This window comes from Dendropsophus ebraccatus, chromosome 14 (genome assembly GCF_027789765.1).
Source record: "Dendropsophus ebraccatus isolate aDenEbr1 chromosome 14, aDenEbr1.pat, whole genome shotgun sequence".
NCBI classification, from domain to species: Eukaryota; Metazoa; Chordata; class Amphibia; order Anura; family Hylidae; genus Dendropsophus; species Dendropsophus ebraccatus.
In genome coordinates this window covers 76,455,397-76,479,252 of record NC_091467.1, presented here as the reverse complement: position 1 = coordinate 76,479,252, position 23,856 = coordinate 76,455,397, and the positions used below count along the sequence as shown (strand labels likewise).

The 23,856-nt window shown below is 47.6% G+C and overlaps 1 protein-coding gene across 2 annotated transcripts; it reads right to left on the bottom strand.

The window, feature by feature from the left end:
* On the bottom strand, positions 1 to 21,493 carry RPN2 (ribophorin II). Of its 2 annotated transcripts, XM_069951990.1 has the most exons (18): positions 21,326 to 21,493; positions 17,031 to 17,224; positions 15,793 to 15,888; positions 15,537 to 15,712; positions 9,141 to 9,216; positions 8,037 to 8,171; positions 7,514 to 7,690; positions 6,840 to 6,958; positions 5,454 to 5,559; positions 4,877 to 4,968; positions 4,684 to 4,798; positions 3,835 to 4,029; positions 3,631 to 3,717; positions 2,993 to 3,088; positions 2,052 to 2,127; positions 1,838 to 1,967; positions 1,516 to 1,586; positions 1 to 414 (listed from the first exon to the last, which is right to left on the bottom strand). In XM_069951990.1, the coding sequence occupies exons 1-17, from the start codon at positions 21,333 to 21,335 to the stop codon at positions 1,535 to 1,537; spliced, it is 1,932 nt and encodes a 643-aa protein (XP_069808091.1). In that variant the 5' UTR covers positions 21,336 to 21,493; the 3' UTR covers positions 1 to 414; positions 1,516 to 1,534. The 2 variants fall into 2 exon arrangements, with proteins under 2 accessions (XP_069808091.1, XP_069808092.1); XM_069951991.1 differs by lacking the exon at positions 1,516 to 1,586 and having other exon boundaries at positions 21,326 to 21,486.
* Between the last annotated feature and the right edge of the window lie 2,363 nt (positions 21,494 to 23,856).

Here is a 23,856-nt window from a genome sequence, read left to right as displayed (position 1 = left end):
CCCATTCACCTTCCATTTTATTAAACACTTCCAGAAGTCCCATGTTAAATCTTTTCCCAATTTCATTCTTCACATTGCCCCCTCCCCCATATGACATGGTGCCGATCCCCGGGGCCACCCAATACTATGGTCGTCTGTGAATGTGTGAAGATGCCCAGGCCTCAGAGCTGCTTCCCGTCCTGGCACAACGATGTCGGCGTACACAACGTCTGGAATGGATTTCACAGTGGTATCAATGAAGAGGGGCGGCTGAGGGGCGGTCCTATAACAATCAGTGCAAAGAAAACATTCTGGGCACAGAAAAAAATAATAAAAATAAAAGGACTGAACGTGTGAACAACGTGTACGGATGAAGCGACGCCGACATCTTACGGTGGATTGGTGTCATGTCTGCTCTCACTTCACTTTTTTGACCTGTTAAAACAAAGGATGAATATTACATATAAAATACAATTTGCATCGAGTGTACAGAGGAAATCCTCAGGACAGCTGTCACTGTATATACTATATACACACACACAGACCTGAAGGCGGCCATGAACAGGACAACCTGTGATCGGCAGGAGAGGGCCACACCACTCCAACTTATAAGAAAAAGTTTGCATCCCTGCTCTATAGGATCTAGCTTGGGGTGATGCAGGTCGTGATCAGAGAATGCAATCACAACAACAGAAGTCAAAAGTTATAGGGATTGTTCTCCCCCCCAAATTTTTTCTTTCAAATCAACTGGTTCCAGAGATTTGTAATTTACTTCTATTAAAATAATAAATCTCTAGTCTTCCAGTACTTATCAGCTGCTGTATGTCCTGGAGGAAGTGGTGCATTCTCTCCAGTGTGACACAGTGCTCTCTGCTGCCACCTCTGTCCATGTCAGGAACTGTCAAGAGCAGCAGCAAATCCCCATAGAAAACCTCTCTGGACAGTTCCCGACATGGACAGAGGTGGCAGCAGAGAGCACTGTGTCACACTGGAGAGAATACACCACTTCCTGCTGGACATACAGCAGCTGATAAGTACTGGAAGACTGGAGAGAATACACCACTTCCTGCTGGACATTTTTTTTAATAGAAGTAAACTACAAATCTCTGGCACTTTGTGGCACCAGTCGATTTGAAAGAAAACACTTTTTGCTGAACAACCCCTTTAATAGATCAGCAGAGCAAATACTCAGCAATCGCTCCAGCCTGCAATGTTCCCTAAAATAAGCACAGATGTAAGACCCCATAAGCCGCCCCTATGTGAGTAGCGGTTCTCTAGATCAGCCCCCCCCTCCTTTTGTTATGGATGCAAATGAATATTAATGACAAAATAATAGAGGTGGAATACATGTTAGAAGAACAGGTTAGTAGAGCTGCACTTCAGTGAAACAAAATATACACAAATACACTTGGTACAAGCGGTGAAGCAGCGGTCAGTGCCAGCGAGTGGTCGGTCATAATGCATGATGCAAGGGGGTGGTGTTATGGAGCATGCATGCCGAGCAGGGGTTAACATGATTTGGTAAGGCAGCCTTACTTCACAGGACGCCCCCAGATTACCGAAGAGTTCTATACTTTGCCAACCTACTGCTCTGTTCAGCTGCAGTCCTGAGAGAAGAGAGGAAGGAGAAAGAAGCAGAGGGAGAGAAGGTAAAAGCCTGGGAGTTATAGAGACAAGATTACAGCAGCCGAATCAGATCAGAAAGGAACAAATTATCCTGCTGTACAGGAGAAATGGAAGGCGGTAAGTGTAAGACTACAGGTTATCTGAGAGCAAGAGGAGACGCTCTCAAATCCTCCAGCAACTGGCTGCAAATGGATTCTGATTCCACCATTAGATAGGTGGGAGATTATTGTACCTCTTGACTGCTTTCTGGGCAAGCATGCGGTTTCCAGCCAGGAACGTGACGACTCCCAGGAGGGCCAAATATTTCAGCGTCTGGAACATGTTCAGCTGAGTCCAGTAAACGTACATTAGGCCCAGCATAGCTAGAAGAGGAGGTGACCATTAGGACCGCTTATACGGCTCATGGATTTACAGCAGTTATTTGTGTGTGTGTGTGGGGGGGGTACCTGCATGGCCCAGATGGAAGACCAGGGTGCTCGGAGAGAAGCTGAAGTTGGAGACATTCACGCCAATCTTCACCCACTGTGAAAAAAAGCAGATCATCATATCTATTGTATAACATCACCTATAACTAACACTGGTACACACTAACTATAGGGCCCATTCACTATTCTTGCACCAGGTTGCTGGTGTACACTGATTGTTGTCACCGATTGTTTTTTTTTTATGCAAAACTCGAAACTACATGACTGCTTTCTTCCAGAAATAGCACCACCCCTGTCTTCAGGTTGTGTGTGGTATTACAATCCAGCTCCATTCACTTCAATAGAACTGAACTGCAATTTCACAAACAAACTGAGAACAAGAGTGGAAGAATTTTGGAAGAAGGCAGCCATGTTTTTTTTTTATCCTGGATAACCCCTTTAGCATCTTATGTGCAGCCATAAAGTGCTATAAGTTATGTTAGAGATCGCTATCAAAGTCTGGGGCACAGTGGAGAGAAAGACAGCAAACTTATTATTCAAAAGTTATGATTGGAGGGCGTCTAGCTGCCGAGACCCTTATCAATTGATAGACTGATATCAGCTGCGTTCTATGTCACTCCATTCCTGCTGGTCTTTCCTGGAAACACGGTTGGACACCATGACAGTCCGATACAGAAGCTGTCATGACATCTGTACTCCATGTGTCCAGAAACAAGGGGACACAGCGATCAGCCGATCTCTACTGTGCCTGTGCACTGTGAATAGGTCTCGGCAGACGAGCCCCACAGATCATAACATCTTACAGGTCACTATGACATATCAGAAGTGGTACAGAGGTTTAGTGACACTTCAAGCTGACTAAATAGTAATGTAGAGTTGTATCCAAGTGTTTAAAGATGGAACAAATATCAAACAGCCTGAGACGCTGTAACAAATCCAGAGCATTAGAGCCAGTAACTTACAAGAATGACGAGCAGCAGCAATGGTGCCAGGACCAGGGCGGTGAAAGTATTGGATACGACATTTGGTGGCCTCTTCTCTGGCTCCCGGAATAAGTGCTGCAGGTAAACAGACTTCGGGTAAGGTAAAAATCACATAAGATCACTAGTTCAATCCATGCTAGCAGTGAAAGGGTCTTTTCCTGTTTTCCCATTATAGGTTTACAGACCATAGTAGGCGAGTGACTGAGCAATGCGGTGTACAAGACGACAGTGGCCAGGTCCCTGATATGAGCCCTACCAATCATCCTCTTGTACTATACATAAAATAATGAGCAAATAAACAGAATTGTCAAGCAGATGAGGCAGGTTGTCAGGTCAGTGCTAGCCTGTGAACGGACTACAAATGGTATTCTGCTATAAATATACGTGAAATGCAGAACTTCACCTGCTCAGGGCGCTTAAACGTGTACCTGTCGTGATGTTTCCTCACCCGATCAGCATGCAGCGGCTCCTGCCGCCGGAGGTTTGGGTTATTGTGGATACGATCACACCACGAGGGCTTAGTGCATGGGCCCTATTCTCATACAATAGGGTTTGTGTATGGAACTGACCAACTACATAAATTTTTTTTCAATGACCCACACCATGAATTAGGTTACCTGGATGTCTGGCTTGGGTGTAAACAGGTTCTTGCTCTGGACAGTGGTTGGCGCGTCCTCTTCAGGGAATTTGATGACCACATCAGCCTAAACCAGGATTTTATAAAAAACAATTTTTACAAAGTTTGGACACACACAGAGCCCTCCTATTTCCACACAATGACCTGACAGAACCAGCGCCCCTGACAATGTAACACATCATACCATATTCCACAAGATGGGATTCTCCAGGGTGGCGTCTCCTACAATCAAGTAGAGAGTGTATGTCCCAGATGCAGAGTCAAACTCAGACTTCCTTTCCGATGGATCAAGCTCAAACCTATATGTGCCCTTAGTGTCTGGCTCAGCGACAAACACAACTTCTTGACCGGTCTTCTGGTTATGCAGGCGAACAAACGTCTGGGAAACAAGCAGACAGACAATAACTCGGTTGGCCTGGATGTAATATTTTCTTACAGAGTGAACTTGCTTTGTCAGCAAAAGACCTGAAGTTATAGGAAGGACCTGCAGGTCTCCTGACATGTCTGTTCCAGAAAATAGGAATAGGATATCCTTTCAACCCCTCAGAAAAAGCAATGTCCATGGGCTGTGTTGGGTGTCAGGTTAACGCAGGGGGGTCTAACTTCCAACCCTCCAGCTTCTGTAAAAGTACAATTCCCATTGTGTCTGAATGCCAAGCTGAAGGGCCTGAGTTTGACACCTAGGGGTTAAGACTATATAGCGACATGTATAATAGGAAAACATTATGACTTATTGCAGTATATTGCAAGTAACGCTCTATCACAATGCTACACTACTAACGTTACTTGCGAAATCACAGTAAAACACTGCAATCCTTGTGTCCCTGTGTAACCCTATAAATCAGCTACCTTCTCCTACATGGAGAATGTGGTGTAATACCAAATCAGATGCACTGGTGTTTCTGGAGGAAAGAGAAAAGCCATCTCATTTAACACGCATAGTAATCTTTAAATCTTGCACGCCTATTTGTGAACAAATGCAAAAAGGAATATGAGACAAAGCAGTTATGTGTCCTATATACCGGCGGCGTACCTGATGTGGTGTCAGGCTGGCTCCGGTGTTCACATCAGTGAGCTGGAAGGACAGGGCAAAGTTCTGGTGGCTGTCAGCAGTGAATGGTCCTTTGGCTTTAGAGGGGAATATCACCCTGAAAAGAAGAGGTCCTGTCAGCGTCCGCCAGCTTATCCTCACACTTGGAATAGTCAGTTGCCATAGCCATAGTTACCTGGCAGTTTTGGGAGAGATACTCTGGTCTTTATCCACAATGGAGAGGTCTACATTGCTGATTCCAACTTCTGTCGACACCTTCACCTTAATCTGTAAATAGAAGAATCCACAGTCCACATCATGACTGAATCCCCTTCCCCGATAACCGTTCACATAGAGAAACTTTTCTGATGTGCCAAGTATGAACGACTATCGATCTTTATTAACCATTTCCTTTCACTGCTGCCATAACACATTTTATAAGTATGAGACAAAAACACCATCTTGGACCTGTCTAAAATGTGCGAATGAGGGCACAATGTCCTGCAGCCCCATACAATTTCATTCAAGAGTCTCTTGCTCATGTGAAGGGGATCAGAAAGCGGGCAGAGGAAAAAGACTCAGAGGTGTCATTCTGCGCTCAGGGCTTTCATATGCAGACACGCTAAGTGGATAATTAAGATAATTTCGACCCGAGCAGGAAAAATGGAAGAGGCCTGGAAAGCTCTACATCACATTATGCAGCACATTCACTGGATGAGATGACACTGGTAATTACAGGTCTCTATGTCAGACAGATCCGGGGTCATACACACCTCCACCTGGCTCGCCAGGAAACGGCTGTCACCCTCCACACTCACTGAGAAGTCATAGTAGCCACTTGCCGGCTTGGAATCCATAAAATTCAGTTGGAATGAGTCCCTGAGGGAGGAGGTGTGGACACAGTGTGAATTGCGTTGTATGAACATCAATCAGACACAGATCAGCACGTGGCAGAGTTAGGTTTTATTTATGAAGAAAATACAGAAAATTACCCGTCCATGTGCCATTAGATTCACGTCCTGTTTCTATAATTAGGACCAGTGGAGAGCGCGGTGAATAATGAAGCCCCCCCTCTCACTTAGGGAAAAATAAATACACTCCACAGGAGAAAAGTACCTCCACGTCTCTCCACTTAATGCAAATGCTTCAGTAATTTCATCTTTACAAATCCATAGCATATAAGATTCATAAGAAAACAACAAAAGTGCTCACGAATATAACAGACTGTCAGGATAATAACAACTAAAAGATGGATGACTATCTCCTAATGACGCCAACCATACAGCCCATTCTGCAATGACAACAATGTGAACCGGGGACAGAAACAGGAATCAAAAAAATCAGCCGTACATTTTATAAAGGCTATGGGAGACCACCAATCTGAAGCTGGCTATGGGAGACCACCAATCTGAAGCTGGCTATGGGAGACCACCAATCTGAAGCTGGCTATGGGAGACCACCAATCTGAAGCTGGCTATGGGAGACCACCAATCTGAAGCTGGCTATGGGAGACCACCAATCTGAAGCTGGCTATGGGAGACCACCAATCTGAAGCTGGCTATGGGAGACCACCAATCGGAAGCTGGCTATGGGAGACCACCAATCGGAAGCTGGCTATGGGAGACCACCAATCGGAAGCTGGCTATGGGAGACCACCAATCTGAAGCTGGCTATGGGAGACCACCAATCTGAAGCTGGCTATGCACAGAAGACGGCTGACCTAGCGCTCTTTTTGCTTCTATGTGCACGCCAACCCAGTCAAATGCACATGTTGTCAGTAAGAAAGGGCAAGAGAACGGCTGCCGGACATCTCCAGCGACTGCTCATCTCCAATAGAGCAAAAGAATAAAGTGCTTGAAATTCAACATGTCTGATTCTTTATTCCCTAATATTTGCCCTCGGGGGAGAACCATGGGGCCACTGAACACATTAGATCGGTGTTAAACTTGAGGCCCTGTTGCCAAACTAAATTTCCATAATGCTGAGGCAGCCAAAGCTAAAGCTCTCCAGGCATAATGGGAGTTGTAGTTTAGTAGCCGGAGGGCTGTGAGTTTGACCCCCCCCCCCCCCCGGCATTAGATGGTCATCCAACCCAGCTGAATTGTCAGGTTCAGCAACACATCGTGTACAGACAGTTTATAAAGATGGAAAAGTTTTACCCTGATGGAGTAAATGCGGCCTGCTCCAGAACGGTGGCCTTGGTGCTACTGGACTTGGCTTGGATCAGTTTCACTTTTGCATCTGAGAGTCGCTGGGACAGGACATTGGTAACAAGAAGCTATGGGGGGGGGAAAAAAAAAAAAAAAGCTTTGGCAAAGTCACATTGAAATAAACCAAAGCTGAAACAGTCAAATATCCGGGGTATTCTGCAATGTTTCACACTTATACTATAGCCTCGGCCATATAACTTGAAGGGGTTGTTCACCTATAAAATTTCTCTTCTGCTTTCTCAAGTGCCAGAGACTTGTAATTTACTTCTATTAAAAATCTCCACTCTTCCAGTACTAAACAGCTGCTGTATGTCCTGCAGGAAGTGGTGTATTCTTTCTAGTCTGGAGAGCAGGAGAGGTTTTCCATGGGGATTTGCTGCTGCTCTGGACAGTTCCTGACATGGACAGAGGAGGCAGCAGAGAGCACTGTGTCAGGTTGGAGAGAATACGCCACTTCCTGCAGGACATACAGCAGCTGATAAGTACTGGAATTTTTTCAATAGATGAAAATCACAAACCTTTGGCACTTTCTGACACCAGTTCATTTGAAAGAAAAAACTTTTGGTGAACAACCCCTCCTTGAAGTTTACACATTGCTGGCAAAAACAGACAATGATACGCACTCTAAGCAGAGGTTGTTTGTGAGAGACAGCAGCGGGTCCATCAGGCACCACAATGAGAGGAAGGTGATAGCGATTGTGGGACAGGGCAGAGGCTGCAAAGGCCACGCTGAAGGCTTCAGGGAGGGAATCGAAGCTCTTCCGGCTGAAGATGGCGTTCACTAACTGCACAATCTGGTCCTGGAAAGGGAAAGAATACATTGTGGTAAATGCAGATATAGGATCCTAATGAGCAACAAAAGTACGTTAGAGCGCAACGGTCATTAAAACAAAACCTGCCACGTCCTCAGAAACACTAAGAATGTGCCCCTCTCCCTGCTGTGTCTACCAGACCAGGATGGCCCCAAAGACTTACGTTATGGGTTTGTCTTGGTCAAGTGACACGGAGCCAGGAGAGAACACCCTAACAGTGCTTCTCCCAGACCACTGTCCTGATTGGTCTCAGTCTGAACACTGTGACCAAAGAGACATAGGAAAAGGTTTTGGTTATGACAGATATGGCAGGAACACTTGCCACTTCCCTCACCTCTTTGAGGGCAGGCTCGACACCAACGTGATCTGACAACCTGTACGTGGCAGCTACAAACAAAGCAGTAGCTTCCAGACCTTCCTCAAACTGCAGGTACTGACCCCCCAGGTCATCCAGTCGGGCCACCAGGTCCTAAAGGAGAAAAAAAACAAAGACGTTTCAAACAGGAAGCCCTATAATTTACAGTAATGGTTTCAGGATGTAAATCCCCTGATGGGTAAAGTTCTGGTATAACTTATATGCATCATACTGACATCCAGCTGGCAGACGTACAGGGGACTGATTCAGCTAAAGACTACAGGAAAGGCTAACATATGCCAAGCTATGGCCTTCAAAGAGGAACTCCGGTGATAAAAGAATAGGTTTTCAAATCAACTGATGTCAGATGTATGTATGTATATATATATATATATATATATATATATATATATATATATATATATATATATATATATATATATATATATATATATATATATATATATATATAATGTAAAATTCTTATTAGCTGCTGTATGTCCTGCAGGAAGTGGTGTATTCTCTCCAGTCTGACACAGTGCTCTCTGCTGCCACCTCTGTCCATGTCAGGAACTGTCCAGAGCAGGAGAGGTTTTCTATGGGGATTTGCTGCTGCACTGGACAGTTCCTGACATGGACAGAGGTGGCAGCAGAGAGCACTGTGTCAGACTGGAGAGAATACACCAATTCCTGCAGGACATACAGCAGCTGAGATTTTCAAATAGAAGTAATTTACAAATCTCTATAACTTTGACACCAGTTGAAAAAAAAAAAAAACTCCAGAGTGCCCTTTAAGATTATATATATATATATATATATATATATATATATATATATATATATATATAAACAAAATAACATATCGTGACTAAAGCTTAACAAAAGTGTGTCTGGGCAGCCTAAACGTCTGAAGCACAAGAACAAGGAAACGCAATAAAAAAAGTTATTAGAAACGGGATAATGGAATTCACTTGACGTCTATAAAGGTTTACATTTTTCCAAAACGATGTACTGTACTTTCCACAGGAAAAACCTTAATAAAAGACAACACTACAAAGCTCTGCCACATGGAAATAGCGTTACCTCGATTTCCTCCACAATCCCGCGCAGGTCGGCTTGCTGGGACAGCAGAGATGCGGTGAGAAGAGCTTCGATGGTTCTATAGAGAAAGAAAGACATGGAAATGAGAAAATATGGAGATGATTGTACACGTCCAGGGTTATAGCAGTAATCTGTATGATTATATATATCATACATATACACACAGAGTATATATGTCTGTGCAGGGTGGCTCAGGAAGGGGCACGTGCTTAGATGCCTCCATCACCCCTTATGTAAGAGGCTTAGACCTGTATACATTGCTGTAAACCTACATGGCGGCATGTGGGACAGTAATTACCGCCCCTCCTTCCGCTATTGATGCTTTTTTTATGCATATGAGGCTCCGACATCACAAAAACATCTACAACTCTTATGTGGGAAGGATCCCACCCAAAAGGTAAATCTTCTCGTTCTATCGGTGACAGCCTCATTTACATGACAAATGTGCCGGGTTCCCCGTGGGAAGTGAAGGGGGCAGAAGAGATCAGAAGCATTAGCTGGTATAGAAGCCGCAATGACAGACTGATCCTGATCCATATACTAAAAGGAAAGCAGCTCCGGCGCTGACAGTTCTCCCGTCACTGGGGACTTTTTAACACTCTACAAGGTGCATTTAAAACTATCTTGTAAATTGCTTTTTCATTCTTGTTCGGAATTAAGCATGTTGTTAGCATTCCCATTTATATGGAGATTAGCTATTTACATTATGCTCCTGATACAAAGTGACTCAATTCTATCACCGCTTTAATGATGCGTCCTCCGGGGACCAAGATACCACCGCAAAGTAAACTGACAGAAGCCGCTATACAGGACGGGATCAGCTGCTGGGATGTTACAGGAGAAGTTTAACTTTAGCGGAGCGCACCCTCGTAGTCCGTCACACATCTTACACACACGGCCTCTCTTCGTATTCCGTCATGGGGTTTGGTGCTTGTTGAGAGGAGATTAGCTCGTGTAAAAGGCCCTTAAAGGGGATGTTCCAACTCACAATGTTCTCCCATATGCAGAGGATCTGATCTCAGGGGTCCCCCCCGGCACTCCCCAAATCTGTGACAGCGGTTTGCACTCACTGCACATCACCGCTTCATTTACTGTCTAAGAGAGATGCAGGAGATGGCCATGAATTAATGGAGACCTCTACCCTCAGGATGGCGGGGCTCTAACCACTGTGTTATGTATGAGATTAGCTAAAACACCAAGGACCACCACAAATCAGAAAGATTATGAGGCTGAAACACAGGACACTGTACGTGAATGCTTGTGTTCCCCCGGACTCGCAGTGGCCGTGCAGCGCTGCTGGGACTTTGGTAACAGCATTGTGGAGACGCAGCATCGGGGACCCAATGGAAACCAGGGCAGAAAGGAAGGCACCAAGCCTATGCAGACAAGCACTGCTCCAAATACAGCTCATACTAAACAGGTCACCGGCATAGGACTAAACAAGCTGATGAATGAACAATGTCTGCTGCAAAATCTGGTGAAGGAGGATTATAGCGTCAGGCTGGGTTTCATATTTCACCAGAACTAAGGAGGCTAGGGGCTAAAGGGGGCATTACTGCTATATGGGGGCTATAGAAGGGGGTATTATTACTATACGGGGGTTTAAGAAGGGGGTATTATTACTATACGGGGGTTATAGAAGGGGGTATTATTACTATACGGAGGCACAGCAGGGGGCATTATTACTATACGGCGGCACAGCAGGAGGCATTATTACTATACGGAGGAACAGCAGGGGGCATTATTACTATACGGAGGCACAGCAGGGGGCATTATTACTATACGGGGGCACAGCAGGAGGCATTATTACTATATGGGGGCACAGCAGGAGGCATTATTACTATATGGGGGCACAGCAGGAGGCATTATTACTATATGGGGGAACAGCAGGAGGCATTATTACTATATTGAGGCACAGCAGGGGGCATTATTACTATAGGGGGCACAGCAGGGGGCATTATTACTATATGGAGGCACAGCAGGGGGCATTATTACTATATGGAGGCACAGCAGGGGGCATTATTACTATATGGAGGCACAGCAGGGGGCATTATTACTATATGGAGGCACAGCAGGGGGCATTATTACTATATGGAGGCACAGCAGGGGGCATTATTACTATATGGGGGTCACAGCAGGAGGCATTATTACTATATGGGGGCACAGCAGGAGGCATTATTACTAAATGGGGGCACAGCAGGAGGCATTATTACTATAATGAGGGCACAGCAGGAGACATTATTACTATATGGGGGCACAGCAGGAGACATTATTACTATATGGAACACAGCAGGGGGCATTATTACTATATGGGGGCACAGCAGGGGGCATTATTACTATATGGGGGCACAGCAGGGGGCATTACTACTATATGAGGGCACAGCAGGGGACATTACTACTATATGGGGGCACAGCAGGAGACATTATTACTATATGGGGGCACAGCAGGAGACATTATTACTATATGGAGGTAAATACCAGGGCACATTATTACTATATGGGGGCACAGCAGGGGACATTATTACTATATGTAGGCACAGCACGGGACATTACTACTATATGGAGAGGCACAGCAGGGACCATTATTACTATATGGAGGGGCACAGCACGGGACATTATTACTATATGGGGGGCATAGGAGGGGACATTACTACTATATGGGGGGACATACCAGGGGACATTACTACTAAATGGTATGGCAGGAGGCATTATTACTGTATGGGGGGCATGGCAGGGGGCATTATTACTATATGGGGGGGGGGGGGGGGGGGCATACCATGGGCCATTATTACTATATGGGGTGCAGAGCAGGGGACATTATTACTATATGGGAGGCACGGCAGGAGGTATTATTCCTACTATATGTAGACACCGCAGGAGACATTATTACTATATGGAGGGCACGGCAGGAGGCATTATAACTATATGGGGGTAAATACCAGGGGACATTATTACTATATGGAGGGACAAAGCAGGGGACAATACTACTATATGGGAGGCACAGCAGGGGGCATTACTACGATATGGAAGGACATACCAAGGGATATTACTACTATATGGGGGGACATACCAGGGGATATTACTACTATATGGGGGGGGGGGGGGGCATGGCAGGAGGCATTATTACTGTATGGGGGCACGGCAGGGGAGATTATTACTATATGGGGGGGCATTATTACTATAGGGGGGCACAGCAGGAGGCATTATTACTATATGGGGGCATAGCAGGGGGCATTAATACTGTATGGGGGCACAGCAGGTGCAATTATTACTGTATGGGGGCACAGCAGGAGGCATTATTACTATATGGGGGGCATACCACGGGGCATTACTACTATATGGGGGGGCACAGCAGAAGGCATTATTACTATATGGGGACACAGCAGGGGGCATTATTCCTATATGGGGGGGCATAGCAGAGGACGTTAGACCCTCTGTGATCGCAAGGAGAGGGGTCTTGTACAAAGCTGTGGTCACACACGTGCACAAGTAGCCCCCAGTGCACCAAATCGCCTCATTTATAGATCTAATAAACTACAAACTTAAAGAGGATGTACCACCTGGTACATCCTCTTTAACCTAAACCCACTGATCGAACTGTGCCATCACGGGGAAGCCGATGTCGCGGTCCGTTTTTCGGACAGAGGCCTGGTTCCCGTGCACGGCGCCGTTCTATGCACCGACTTCATTCATTTTAAGGGAGCCGCGTCATACAGGGGAGGGAATTCCCTCCCACTGGGGGGCGGCCCGGCTGGCCTCCAGTGCTTGAGCACCGGCAGATTCCGGTGCATAGAACGGCGGCGTGCACAGGAACCGGGCCTCGGTCCGAAAAACGGAGGAGACTACCTTCATCCCCATCGCCCCGTGTGCCATGGGGACAGAGCAGCAGGTTAGATGCTGTCAGTTTCCCACTAAATCATAAGTATCCAGAATCTACCCTTCAAGGCTCAAGCTGGGGATTGTCGAGAACAATCAGTATTGATCTGAGCAATGTTATTGACAATAAAAATTATACATCCGTGATAATGAAATCTGCTCCACTAACGGAAACTCCTATTGTCAATGCTGAATGTGACAAATCCTGGGATCAGCTATAACCTGGGTACTGGGGTAACACATCCTTTACATTGTTAGCATTATGGAAAACATTGGTAGTTTTCTATGTAGAGACAAGAACCGTAGCGTCAGAATTCATTACGTATATCTTCCTCAGGTACTTGGCTCACATCAGTATTAGGCCATGTTCACACTATGTACAGCAACAGTCGCTGTTTCACATGTTCATCTGTCCAATATTGCATTAACGGCCAGATGAACATTATTGAAATCCGCCGGCCGTATGGTTGTGACTGGAAAACAATTAACCATTAGTTTCCAGGGACACTACAGCTGACATGACAGCCACACACACAGCGTCTGAACTGTCAAATTACATGCAGCTGCTGATTCCGAACGGCCGCAAATAATTGACACGTCTATTTGTGCGGCTGTTTGTGTATTTGTGTAGCGAACAGCAGCCGTTGTTAAATACATTGTGTGAACGGCCGCTGTTTGCACCGATTTCAAAGGCCATTCTTGTCATAAAAATATGTTTAAAAATAAAATCCAATGAAGTACTCACTCAGGAGTCTCCACTGACACATAGTCCCCTATAAATATGCAAAAAAGGGTCCGTGGAGCCTCAGTTGCGAGTCCTAAAACACGGGAATAGCCAGATATCCGTCCAGGGAAGGAAGCCTGTTGCCAAACCCCCCTGATACGTAGCCCCTTAGGTCCCACTCAGGTGTAAGTATTGGGACACAGATAAGGAAATACCAGGGCGGCCCCTTTTGCGTCAGAGTCTAACTCAGTTGGGAATATTACGACATGACAAGGGTTTACCAAAGGGACTTAAGGGGCTACGTATCAGGGTGGTTTGCTGATCCCCTTACTAGGGGGCACCCTTGGTATCAGTCGTTCCTTCCCTGAAGGGGTATATGGCTATTCCCAGGTTTTGAGACTCACAACTGAGGCTCAACGGACCCCTTTTTTGCCTATTTAATTTGTATAGAGGGCAATTTATCAGTGGAGACTCTTAAGTGAGTACTTCATTGTAGTTTTTCACTTATCTCCCTGAGCTCAGTGATTGCTGTGTTTTACTGATCCCCCTAAGCTCAGTGATTGCTGTGGTTTACTGATCCCCTGAGCTCAGCGATTGCTGTGTTTTACTGATCCCCCTGAGTTCAGTGATTGCTGTGTTTTACTGATCCCCCTGAGTTCAGTGATTGCTGTGTTTTACTGATCCCCCTGAGTTCAGTGATTGCTGTGGTTTACTGATCCCCCTGAGCTCAGTGATTGCTGTGGTTTACTGATCCCCCCCGAGTTCAGTGATTGCTGTGGTTTACTGATCCCCCTGAGTTCAGCGATTGCTGTGTTTTACTGATCCCCCTCGAGTTCAGTGATTGCTGTGGTTTACTGATCCCCCTGAGTTCAGTGATTGCTGTGTTTTACTGATCCCCCTGAGCTCAGTGATTGCTGTGTTTTACTGATCCCCCTGAGTTCAGTGATTGCTGTGTTTTACTGATCCCCCTGACCTCAGTGATTGCTGTGTTTTGTTGGTCCACTTTTCATTGCCCCAGTTAGTCAGAATCCTGCTCCACACTGACAAGGGGCAAATACCCTGAAACAGCTGCCTGTGGATGGATGCCTGGCTTTGTTAAACCCTTGTCACGTCATAATATTCGCGACTGAGTTAGACTTTGACGTAAAAGGGGGCCACCCTGGTATTTCCCTATTTATGTTCTAATACTCACAACCGGGCTATGTATCAGGGTGGTTTGGTGATCTCCCAATCTGGAGGCCCCTGGATACAGATTGTCCTTCCCTGGAGGGATATCTGGCTATTCCCGTGTTTTGAGAATCGCTACTGAAGCTCCATGGACCCATTTTTTGCATATTTATCATAAGCAGTACTAGTTTTATCTGTGTGAATATGCCCCAATACATAATTGGGAACTGGAAACTGTCAGCCCTCAACCTGTTGCAAAACTACAATTCCCATCATGCTTGGCAATACTTGGCATATCTTTGTCTGTCCATGCATGATGGAAATCGTAGTCTTGACACCCAAGCCTTGGGGTATGAGCACATGGACAAAAAACGTATGTCTTTGTCCTAGCCATGATACGAGCAATGGGCCTGCCATGAAGCTGCCACTAACTTTATTAGCTTCTTCAGAGCAGAACTACATAGAAATAAGTGACATCTCACATGTTCACACATCTCTCACTGAAAGCGAAGACATGCGGTTACTGTGCTTGTACACCCACCCAAAGTCTCTTCATATGAAGCAGGATGGGAAAATGAACGTGCAAAAAAGTTATAAAGAGCAATACATACGCCAGGACATTCTCCTCTTTACTGAGTCTGGTGGTCAGGGCGCTGACAACCTCTTGTGAAGCCAGAGGGAGACCAAAGCCATTGAGGGCCCCTACAGCATGGTATATCTGGGTGACTGAGGAATCCTCGCTGACAGCACCGTGCAGCAGGTCTCTGGTTTCATTAGAGATGGGTACCTAGAGAGACAGGAAGATTTAGCTTACATGGAGACCCCAATACCACGATGATGAGGACAGTCCATTCTCCGATAAATTACCTCACAGTTAGACAGGGCTTGACTGGACTGAGCAGCAAAGAACAGAGAATCCACATTACTGACATCAACGTTTGAGCGAATGAAGTTACAGGCCGTCTGTGAAGGGAAATAAGAACACATTCATAATGTAAGAGCACAACTCTTAGTACAAACACTCCTGATACTACTGAGTATTAAAGCAGCACAGTACCATGGAATAAGGTCATGGGGTAAGAGCCACCAAGATTCTCATTACATCATCCATACTGAAATAACACACCAAACCTTCAGTCTGTGTACGAGCCCATAGAAATATCAGTCAGCTACTGACCTGGCTATACGCCTAATAAAAAAAGATCTGGGCAGATGTGATACAGCCGTCTCGCTGCATGCCCGCAATGAGACACATTCAAAGACCCATAACAAAACGCTGTATTGCTGTGTACCATGCTGTGTACTGCTGCCAGGCACCACACTAAGCCCTGTGTCAATAGGACAAACATGGCAGACATAGGGCCCAGGCGTCAAACTTGGAGCCCCCCAGCTGTAGCAAAACTACAATTCCCATCATGCCTGGACAGCCAAAGCTAAAGCAGCTGGAGGGCCGTAGGTTAGGTCTGACACCCCTGACCTAGGGGAAGGTGATGTCATAGGGGCCACTAGAGTGAGGGTATGTTCACACTGAGGAATAGAAGAGCTTGAAGTTTCCACTTCTTTATCTCTGGCAGAATAGGCGCAGAATTTGGAAATGCAAAGCCCCAATGACTTCTATAGGATTTTTGCTGTGGAGTCTGTGCAAAGAACTGACATGTCATTTCTTAGGGCGGACAGCGGATCCGCAATGGAACATTCCGTGGGTAAATGCGGCCGTGTAAACAACAGAGCAGAGATCCCACCGAACATAATGGGACATTGCTCTGTACATATTTTACTGGCTGAATTTCAAGTAGAATCCGTGTTAAATTAGCGGTGGATTCTCCTTGAAATTCCTTGCCTACTCCTACAGTGTGAACAGGCCCTGACAGAGGAAGCTTTCTCCATGTGAAACTACTAAGATGCTCAGATGTTCTGACTTCTGGTAAGGAAACATTCTCATCCTGCCCGATAAAATGAGGCCGAAACCTGGCTCCTAAACCGCTGAGCCTGGTAATGTGATGACGCTCTCGCCTTCACAATGTATTCCAATACAGTCATCCCCCGCAGTGACCAATCCCCAGCCTCCTATGTGTGATACATATAGACAATGTCCAGTTTATCACCTGTTCATCAGCTACACTGGCCCCGAGATGGTGAAAGCCTACAATGTAGTAATAGGCCGTCTCCAGGTCCGACATGGGGTGTTCCAAGGCATCTTTAAGTCTCTCCACATCGGCCTGGGTCAGATAGTGGCTGGGGGTCAAAGCCTGGACGATGGAGAAGAGAGCGAGTACTAAGAGGAACGCTGAGTGTGGAACTGTGGGGAGAGAAGGAGACATTAACAACATGAAACTACAATAACCACAGAACAAAGCATTCCCGTATAATCATCTGCTCAGTGCTTACAGGGGCTGTGACCTCCGACCTCAGCATCAGTGCTGCTACCAGAGGTTTAAAGGGAACCGGTCAGATTGGTATCAGGTGCAGAGCTGCAGGAACAGGCAGATAGTTGATAGAGAGCTGAAACCCATAATGCCGCTCTCTTTTCTGATGGCCATTTGCAGTTGTAAAATTGCATTATTCCACAGAAGTGATGCTGAGCCACAGCATGCACACCTCCTCCCTCCGTCTTGAATGACTGATGTACAGAGCCGAGCCTCCAGCCCTGTACATGTATAATGGGTGGAGGAGGGAGAGGGTGTGCATGCTGCGGCTCAGCATCCCTTCTGTGGCACTTCAGTTTCCAAGGAATAAGGCGATTTAATAACTGCAAAGGGTGATCAGAAAAGAGAGCGGCATCATGTGTTTCATCTCTCTATCACCTATCTGCCTGAGTCTGTAGCTCTGCACCTGGTACTGTCATGACAGGTTTCCTTTAAGGTCATATTAGTCGGCCTGTAGTGCGAGGCTAAATAAGCATTTAAATGCATCTGTCAAACCTGACCACTGCATTTAAATGCTTCGTACCTCATGTCCCTGGTGTCTAGTGTGATGGATCTTCCCCCCCACGATCGCATCCGTTCTTCTGGCTAGGCCTCAGCATAGCACTGACACTGATCCTGGTTCGGCAATACATTGCTCCGGTCTGCAGCAGCCCAAAGAAATGTATCACTGATCACATTGATCAGTACTTTGTATATACTCAGCATTCATCTCTCTGAGGTTTTCATTTTTTTATAGCCATCAGATAAAATAAAAGTGACAGCAGTTACATATATCGCTGTAATCGTACTGATGTGAGAAACAGAGAAAATGTCCGCTTTACCATGGGGCAAATGGCATAAACACAAACTCACTGAAATGAAAACAAATTCCTTTTTCTCCCCAAAATTTGACAGCGCAAATTATTTTTTTCTGGTTTTGCAGCATATTTTATGGGAAAATAAAGTCTGTCATTGCAAAGTACAACTGGTGTCGTAAAAAATAAGGGCTCATGTGGGTCTGTAGGTGAAATGATACACGTGCTATGGTCTGTCAAAGCGGAAAAAGAAAAAGCGACCGTTCCTTGTCTGACAAGTTTATAAATCATCACCCGCAACATTTGGTGTACTGGTGCTTTTACACAGATTATCTCACAGATTTTTGAAGCCAAAGCCAGGAATGGATGTGAGAAGAGGAGAAATCTCTGTCTTGTCTGTATAACCTGTTCCGTTTATAGACTCTTCCTGGCTTTGGCTTCAATAATCTGTCAGTGTAAAAGCACCCTTAGGGTACGTTCACACTTACCGGATCCGCAGCAGATTTAATTTAGATAACTGAACACCGCATCAAATCTGCTGCGGATCCTGTAGGTGTGAACGCACCCTTACACTAAATGTTGCGGGTGATGAAGGAACAATCGCTCCCTTCTCAGCCGGTGTCTTTACTATGGTGCGTTTACACAGAGATTTATCTGACACATCTTTGAAGCCAAAGCCAGGAACAGACTATATCCAGGGAACAGGTCATAAAGGAAATAATTACATTTCTCCTCTTTTCAAATGCATTCCTGGCTTTGGCTTCAAAAATCTGTCAGATAAATCTCTCTGTGTAAAGGCACCCTTCCATGAAGTAATATCGGCCAGCAAACAATCGCTCCATAATAAGAGGACCCCTTTAATTTAGAGTGCGTCATTCGCTTTCGGTTGTTTGATGTGAGGGATCGGCTGGCGCATTTCTTCCCAGATAAATACTTCAAAACTGTAAGAAATAAGCTGAAAACCGCCAGATACCCCTCCGTAAAACTAAAATGTGCATAAAAAAGGGGAAAACTGAGACAGAAATGTATCGCTGAGCCTCATAACTCGGTGACAATCTAGCGGAGGACACAGGCGAGAACAAAGATGTGAGAAGTTCCTGATCACATTGTGTCTCTCTCCTGAGATGCAGCTGGGGTAAGAGCGTAGCAGTGTGCTCCACTCCCCGGATACATCTGACTCCATCACCCCAGCTGTATCTAAGGGGAGAGACCCAACGTGATCAGTAATTGCCCTATTCCACGGAACGATTATCGTTCGTTTTCGGACGATAATCGTTCCGTGGAATAGAGTGCAACGATCAGCCGACATCGTTCATGTCGGCTGATCGTTGCAGTCGCTTGTTTTTCAACATGTTGAAAAACAAGCGACTGATATAGCAGCAATCTGCTGCCGGCGCTCCGTTGAATAGGAGCATTGGCAGCAGACGCTGCTATATCCTATGGGCTGCCCGGACAATCAGCGATCCTCCGAGCAGCCCCCCCGCAGCTCCCCGCCGCCCCTCCCGCTCGCTGCAGCCGCGTTGAATAGCGGCGGCAGCGAGCGGCGAACGAGGAGCAAACGAGCGCTAATAGCGCTCGTTTGCTCCTCTAAAACGACCCGTGGAATAGGGCCATTACTTCTGACGCTCTGGGTTGTTTATGATGTGTCCTGTGATTGGCTGAGAGGCCCGTCAGATGCTGCAGCCGCCCGGACACAGGAGAGAAGAGCGGAGAGGTGTCAGGTGTGAAATCGTCAGCCACGCAGCTATTAGACGCAGAGAGGAGCGGTCAGCGCCTAAACCAACAATCAGCCGCTGGGAGCGATAATCGGCCGATTCCGGTGTGATAGAAGCCTCACTCCTAATGACAGGAAGGAGGAAGAACGGCCGACGGAGCTTCTCTCCTTACCCAGAGGCTGTCAGATTACAGGACGATCAGCGTGTGAATTATCCTTATATCGTTCTACGTTAAACAATAACGGTTTAAATTTTGTAGTTGTAGTCCTGCCGGGGTCAGGTATACGGCACAGTACATGAGGTGATATCACTGCATGCTGGGAGTTGTAGTCCTGCCGGGGTCAGGTATACGGCACAGTACATGAGGTGATATCACTGCATGCTGGGAGTTGTAGTCCTGCCGGGGTCAGGTATACGGCACAGTACATGAGGCGATATCACTGCATGCTGGGAGTTGTAGTCCTGCCGGGGTCAGGTATACGGCACAGTACATGAGGTGATATCACTGCATGCTGGGAGTTGTAGTCCTGCCGGGGTCAGATATACGGCACAGTACATGAGGCGATATCACTGCATGCTGGGAGTTGTAGTTCTCCTCAGGTATACGGCACAGTACATGAGGTGATATCACTGCATGCTGGGAGTTGTAGTCCTGCCAGGGTCAGATATACGGCACAGTACATGAGGTGATATCACTGCATGCTGGGAGTTGTAGTCCTCCTCAGGTATACGGCACAGTACATGAGGTGATATCACTGCATGCTGGGAGTTGTAGTCCTGCCGGGGTCAGATATACGGCACAGTACATGAGGTGATATCACTGCATGCTGGGAGTTGTAGTCCTGCCGGGGTCAGATATACGGCACAGTACATGAGGTGATATCACTGCATGCTGGGAGTTGTAGTCCTGCCGGGGTCAGATATACGGCACAGTACATGGTGATATCACTGCATGCTGGGAGTTGTAGTCCTCCTCAGGTATACGGCACAGTACATGAGGTGATATCACTGCATGCTGGGAGTTGTAGTCCTCCTCAGGTATACGGCACAGTACATGAGGTGATATCACTGCATGCTGGGAGTTGTAGTCCTCCTCAGGTATACAGCACAGGTAGATGAGGTGATATCACTGCATGCTGGGAGTTGTAGTCCTCCTCAGGTATACAGCACAGGTAGATGAGGTGATATCACTGCATGCTGGGAGTTGTAGTCCTCCTCAGGTATACGGCACAGTACATGAGGTGATATCACTGCATGCTGGGAGTTGTAGTCCTCCTCAGGTATACTGCACAGGTACATGAGGTGATATCACCGCCTGAGCGCAGGGGGCGCCCTCCCCGCCGGCACACACCACCCCCTCACCCCCTCACCCCCTCACCCCCTCATCCCCTCACCCCGTCTCCCCCCGTCTCCCCCCGTCTCCCCGTCTCCCCGTCGTACACCGGCCGGGCTGCTCTATACTCACTCGCTGCCATGTTGCTCGCTCCCGCCCCTCACAGCGTCCCTCTCACCGACCGCTCACTATTTCCGGCGCCGGCTCCACAGACACGCAGACCGCTCACAATAGGGGGCGCAACCAAATTCAGCAGAGAAGTCGCGCAGACTATAAACGCCGTCTATTCTTCTATCTGTGCCGTAACATGCGCCATTCCAATATGTCGCCCGCTGCCATACACAGTAACGAGAATGAGTCAGAAAAACGTCAGGACGTGAATACAATAAAAAATGTTATCCCCCTTTCCGGGTGTGAAAATGGTTTATTCCAAATAAGGCGGGGAAGCGACGCTCATGTGTCTGTGACTGATTGGATAAATCTCCTGTCAGTAAAGCAAATGGGCGGGGCTTTCTGTGACTGCCGACGTCATGCGCTGCCTATTGACCCATACGTTGCCGGCTGCTGACTGTGATTGACAGCTGGCTCAGCCAATGGATTGAGTGAAGTGACAGGCGGCTGTGGTGAGTGACACGTCTGGGTCCTGTCATGAGGCGCCGAGTACTGAGGGGCGGGAAGGGAGTCTGAGAGAGATGTGCTCATAGGTGACTGTACAGAGAAGTCACCACATGATAGCGCCCACAGGCGAGAGCTGACTGTATAGCGCCACCTACAGGAGGTAACTGGTAGAAATAACCACGTATTGTCCTGTAGGTGGCGACAGTGAGAGCACTTCATCCTACACTCTGCCCAGGAGGTCTCCCTGTATAAAGCGGTCAGCTCTCCCCTATACCCAGAGGTCCCTGTATAAGGCGGTCAGCTCTCCCCTATACCCAGAGGTCCCTGTATAAGGCGGTCAGCTCTCCCCTATACCCAGAGGTCCCTGTATAAGGCGGTCAGCTCTCCCCTATACCCAGAGGTCCCTGTATAAGGCGGTCAGCTCTCCCCTATACCCAGAGGTCCCTGTATAAGGCGGTCAGCTCTCCCCTATACCTAGAGGTCCCTGTATAAGGCGGTCAGCTCTCTCCTATACCCAGAGGTCCCTGTATAAGGCGGTCAGCTCTCCCCTATACCTAGAGGTCCCTGTATGAGGCGGTCAGCCTTCCCCTATACCCCCAGCTCCCTGTATAAGGCGGTCAGCCCTCCCCTATACCCCCAGCTCCCTGTATAAGGCGGTCAGCCCTCCCCTATACCCCCAGCTCCCTGTATAAGGCAGTCAGCCCTCCCCTATACTCCCGTCTCCCTGTGTAAGGCAGTCAGCCCTCCCCTATACCCAGAGGTCCCTGTATAAAGCGGTCAGCTCTCCCCTATACCCCCAGCTCCCTGTATAAGGCGGTCAGCCCTCCCCTATACCCCAGCTGCCTGTATAAGACGGTCAGCCCTCCCCTATACCCCCAGCTTCCTGTATAAGGCGGTCAGCTCTCCCCTATACCCCCAGCTCCCTGTATAAGGCGGTCAGCCCTCCCCTATACTCCCAGCTCCCTGTATAAGGCGGTCAGCCCTCCCCTATACCCCCAGCTCACTGTATAAGGCGGTCAGCCCTCCCCTATACTCCCAGCTCCCTGTATAAGGCGGTCAGCCCTCCCCTATACCCCAGCTGCCTGTATAATGCGGTCAGCCCTCCCCTATACCCCCAGCTCCCTGTAGAAAGCGGTCAGCCCTCCCCTATACTCCCAGCTCCCTGTGTAAGGCAGTCAGCCCTCCCCTATACCCAGAGGTCCCTGTATAAGGTGGTCAGCCCTCCCCTATACCCAGAGGTCCCTGTATAAGGTGGTCAGCCCTCCCCTATACCCCCAGCTCCCTGTATAAGGTGGTCAGCTCTCCCCTATACTCCCAGCTCCCTGTATAGGGTAGTCAGCTCTCCCCTATACCCCTAGCTCCCTGTATAAGGCGGTCAGCTCTCCCCTATACTCCCAGCTCCCTGTATAAGGCAGTCAGCTCTCCCCTATACCCCCAGCTCCCTGTATAAGGCGGTCAGCTCTCCCCTATACTCCCAGCTCCCTGTATAAGGCAGTCAGCTCTCCCCTATACCCCCAGCTCCCTGTATAAGGCGGTCAGCTCTCCCCTATACCCCCAGCTCCCTGTAGAAGGCGGTCAGCTCTGCCCTATACCCCCAGCTCCCTGTAGAAGGCGGTCAGCTCTCCCCTATACTCCCAGCTCCCTGTATAAGGCGGTCAGCTCTCCCCTATACTCCCAGCTTCCTGTATAGGGCGGTCAGCTCTCCCCTATACCCCCAGCTCCCTGTAAGAGGCAGTCAGCCCTCCCCTATACCTCCAGCTCCCTGTATAAGGCGGTGAGCCATCCCCTATACCCCCAGGTCTCTGTATAAGGCGGTCAGCTGTCCCCTATACCCCCAGCTCCCTGTATAATGCGGTCAGCCCTCCCCTATACCTCCAGCTCCTTGTATAAGACGGTGAGCTCTCCCCTATACCCCCAGGTCCCTGTATAAGGCGGTCAGCTCTCCCCTATACCCCCAGGTCTCTGTATAAGGCGGTCAGCTCTCCCCTATACCCCCAGCTCCCTGTATAATGCGGTCAGCCCTCCCCTATACCCCCAGCTCCCTG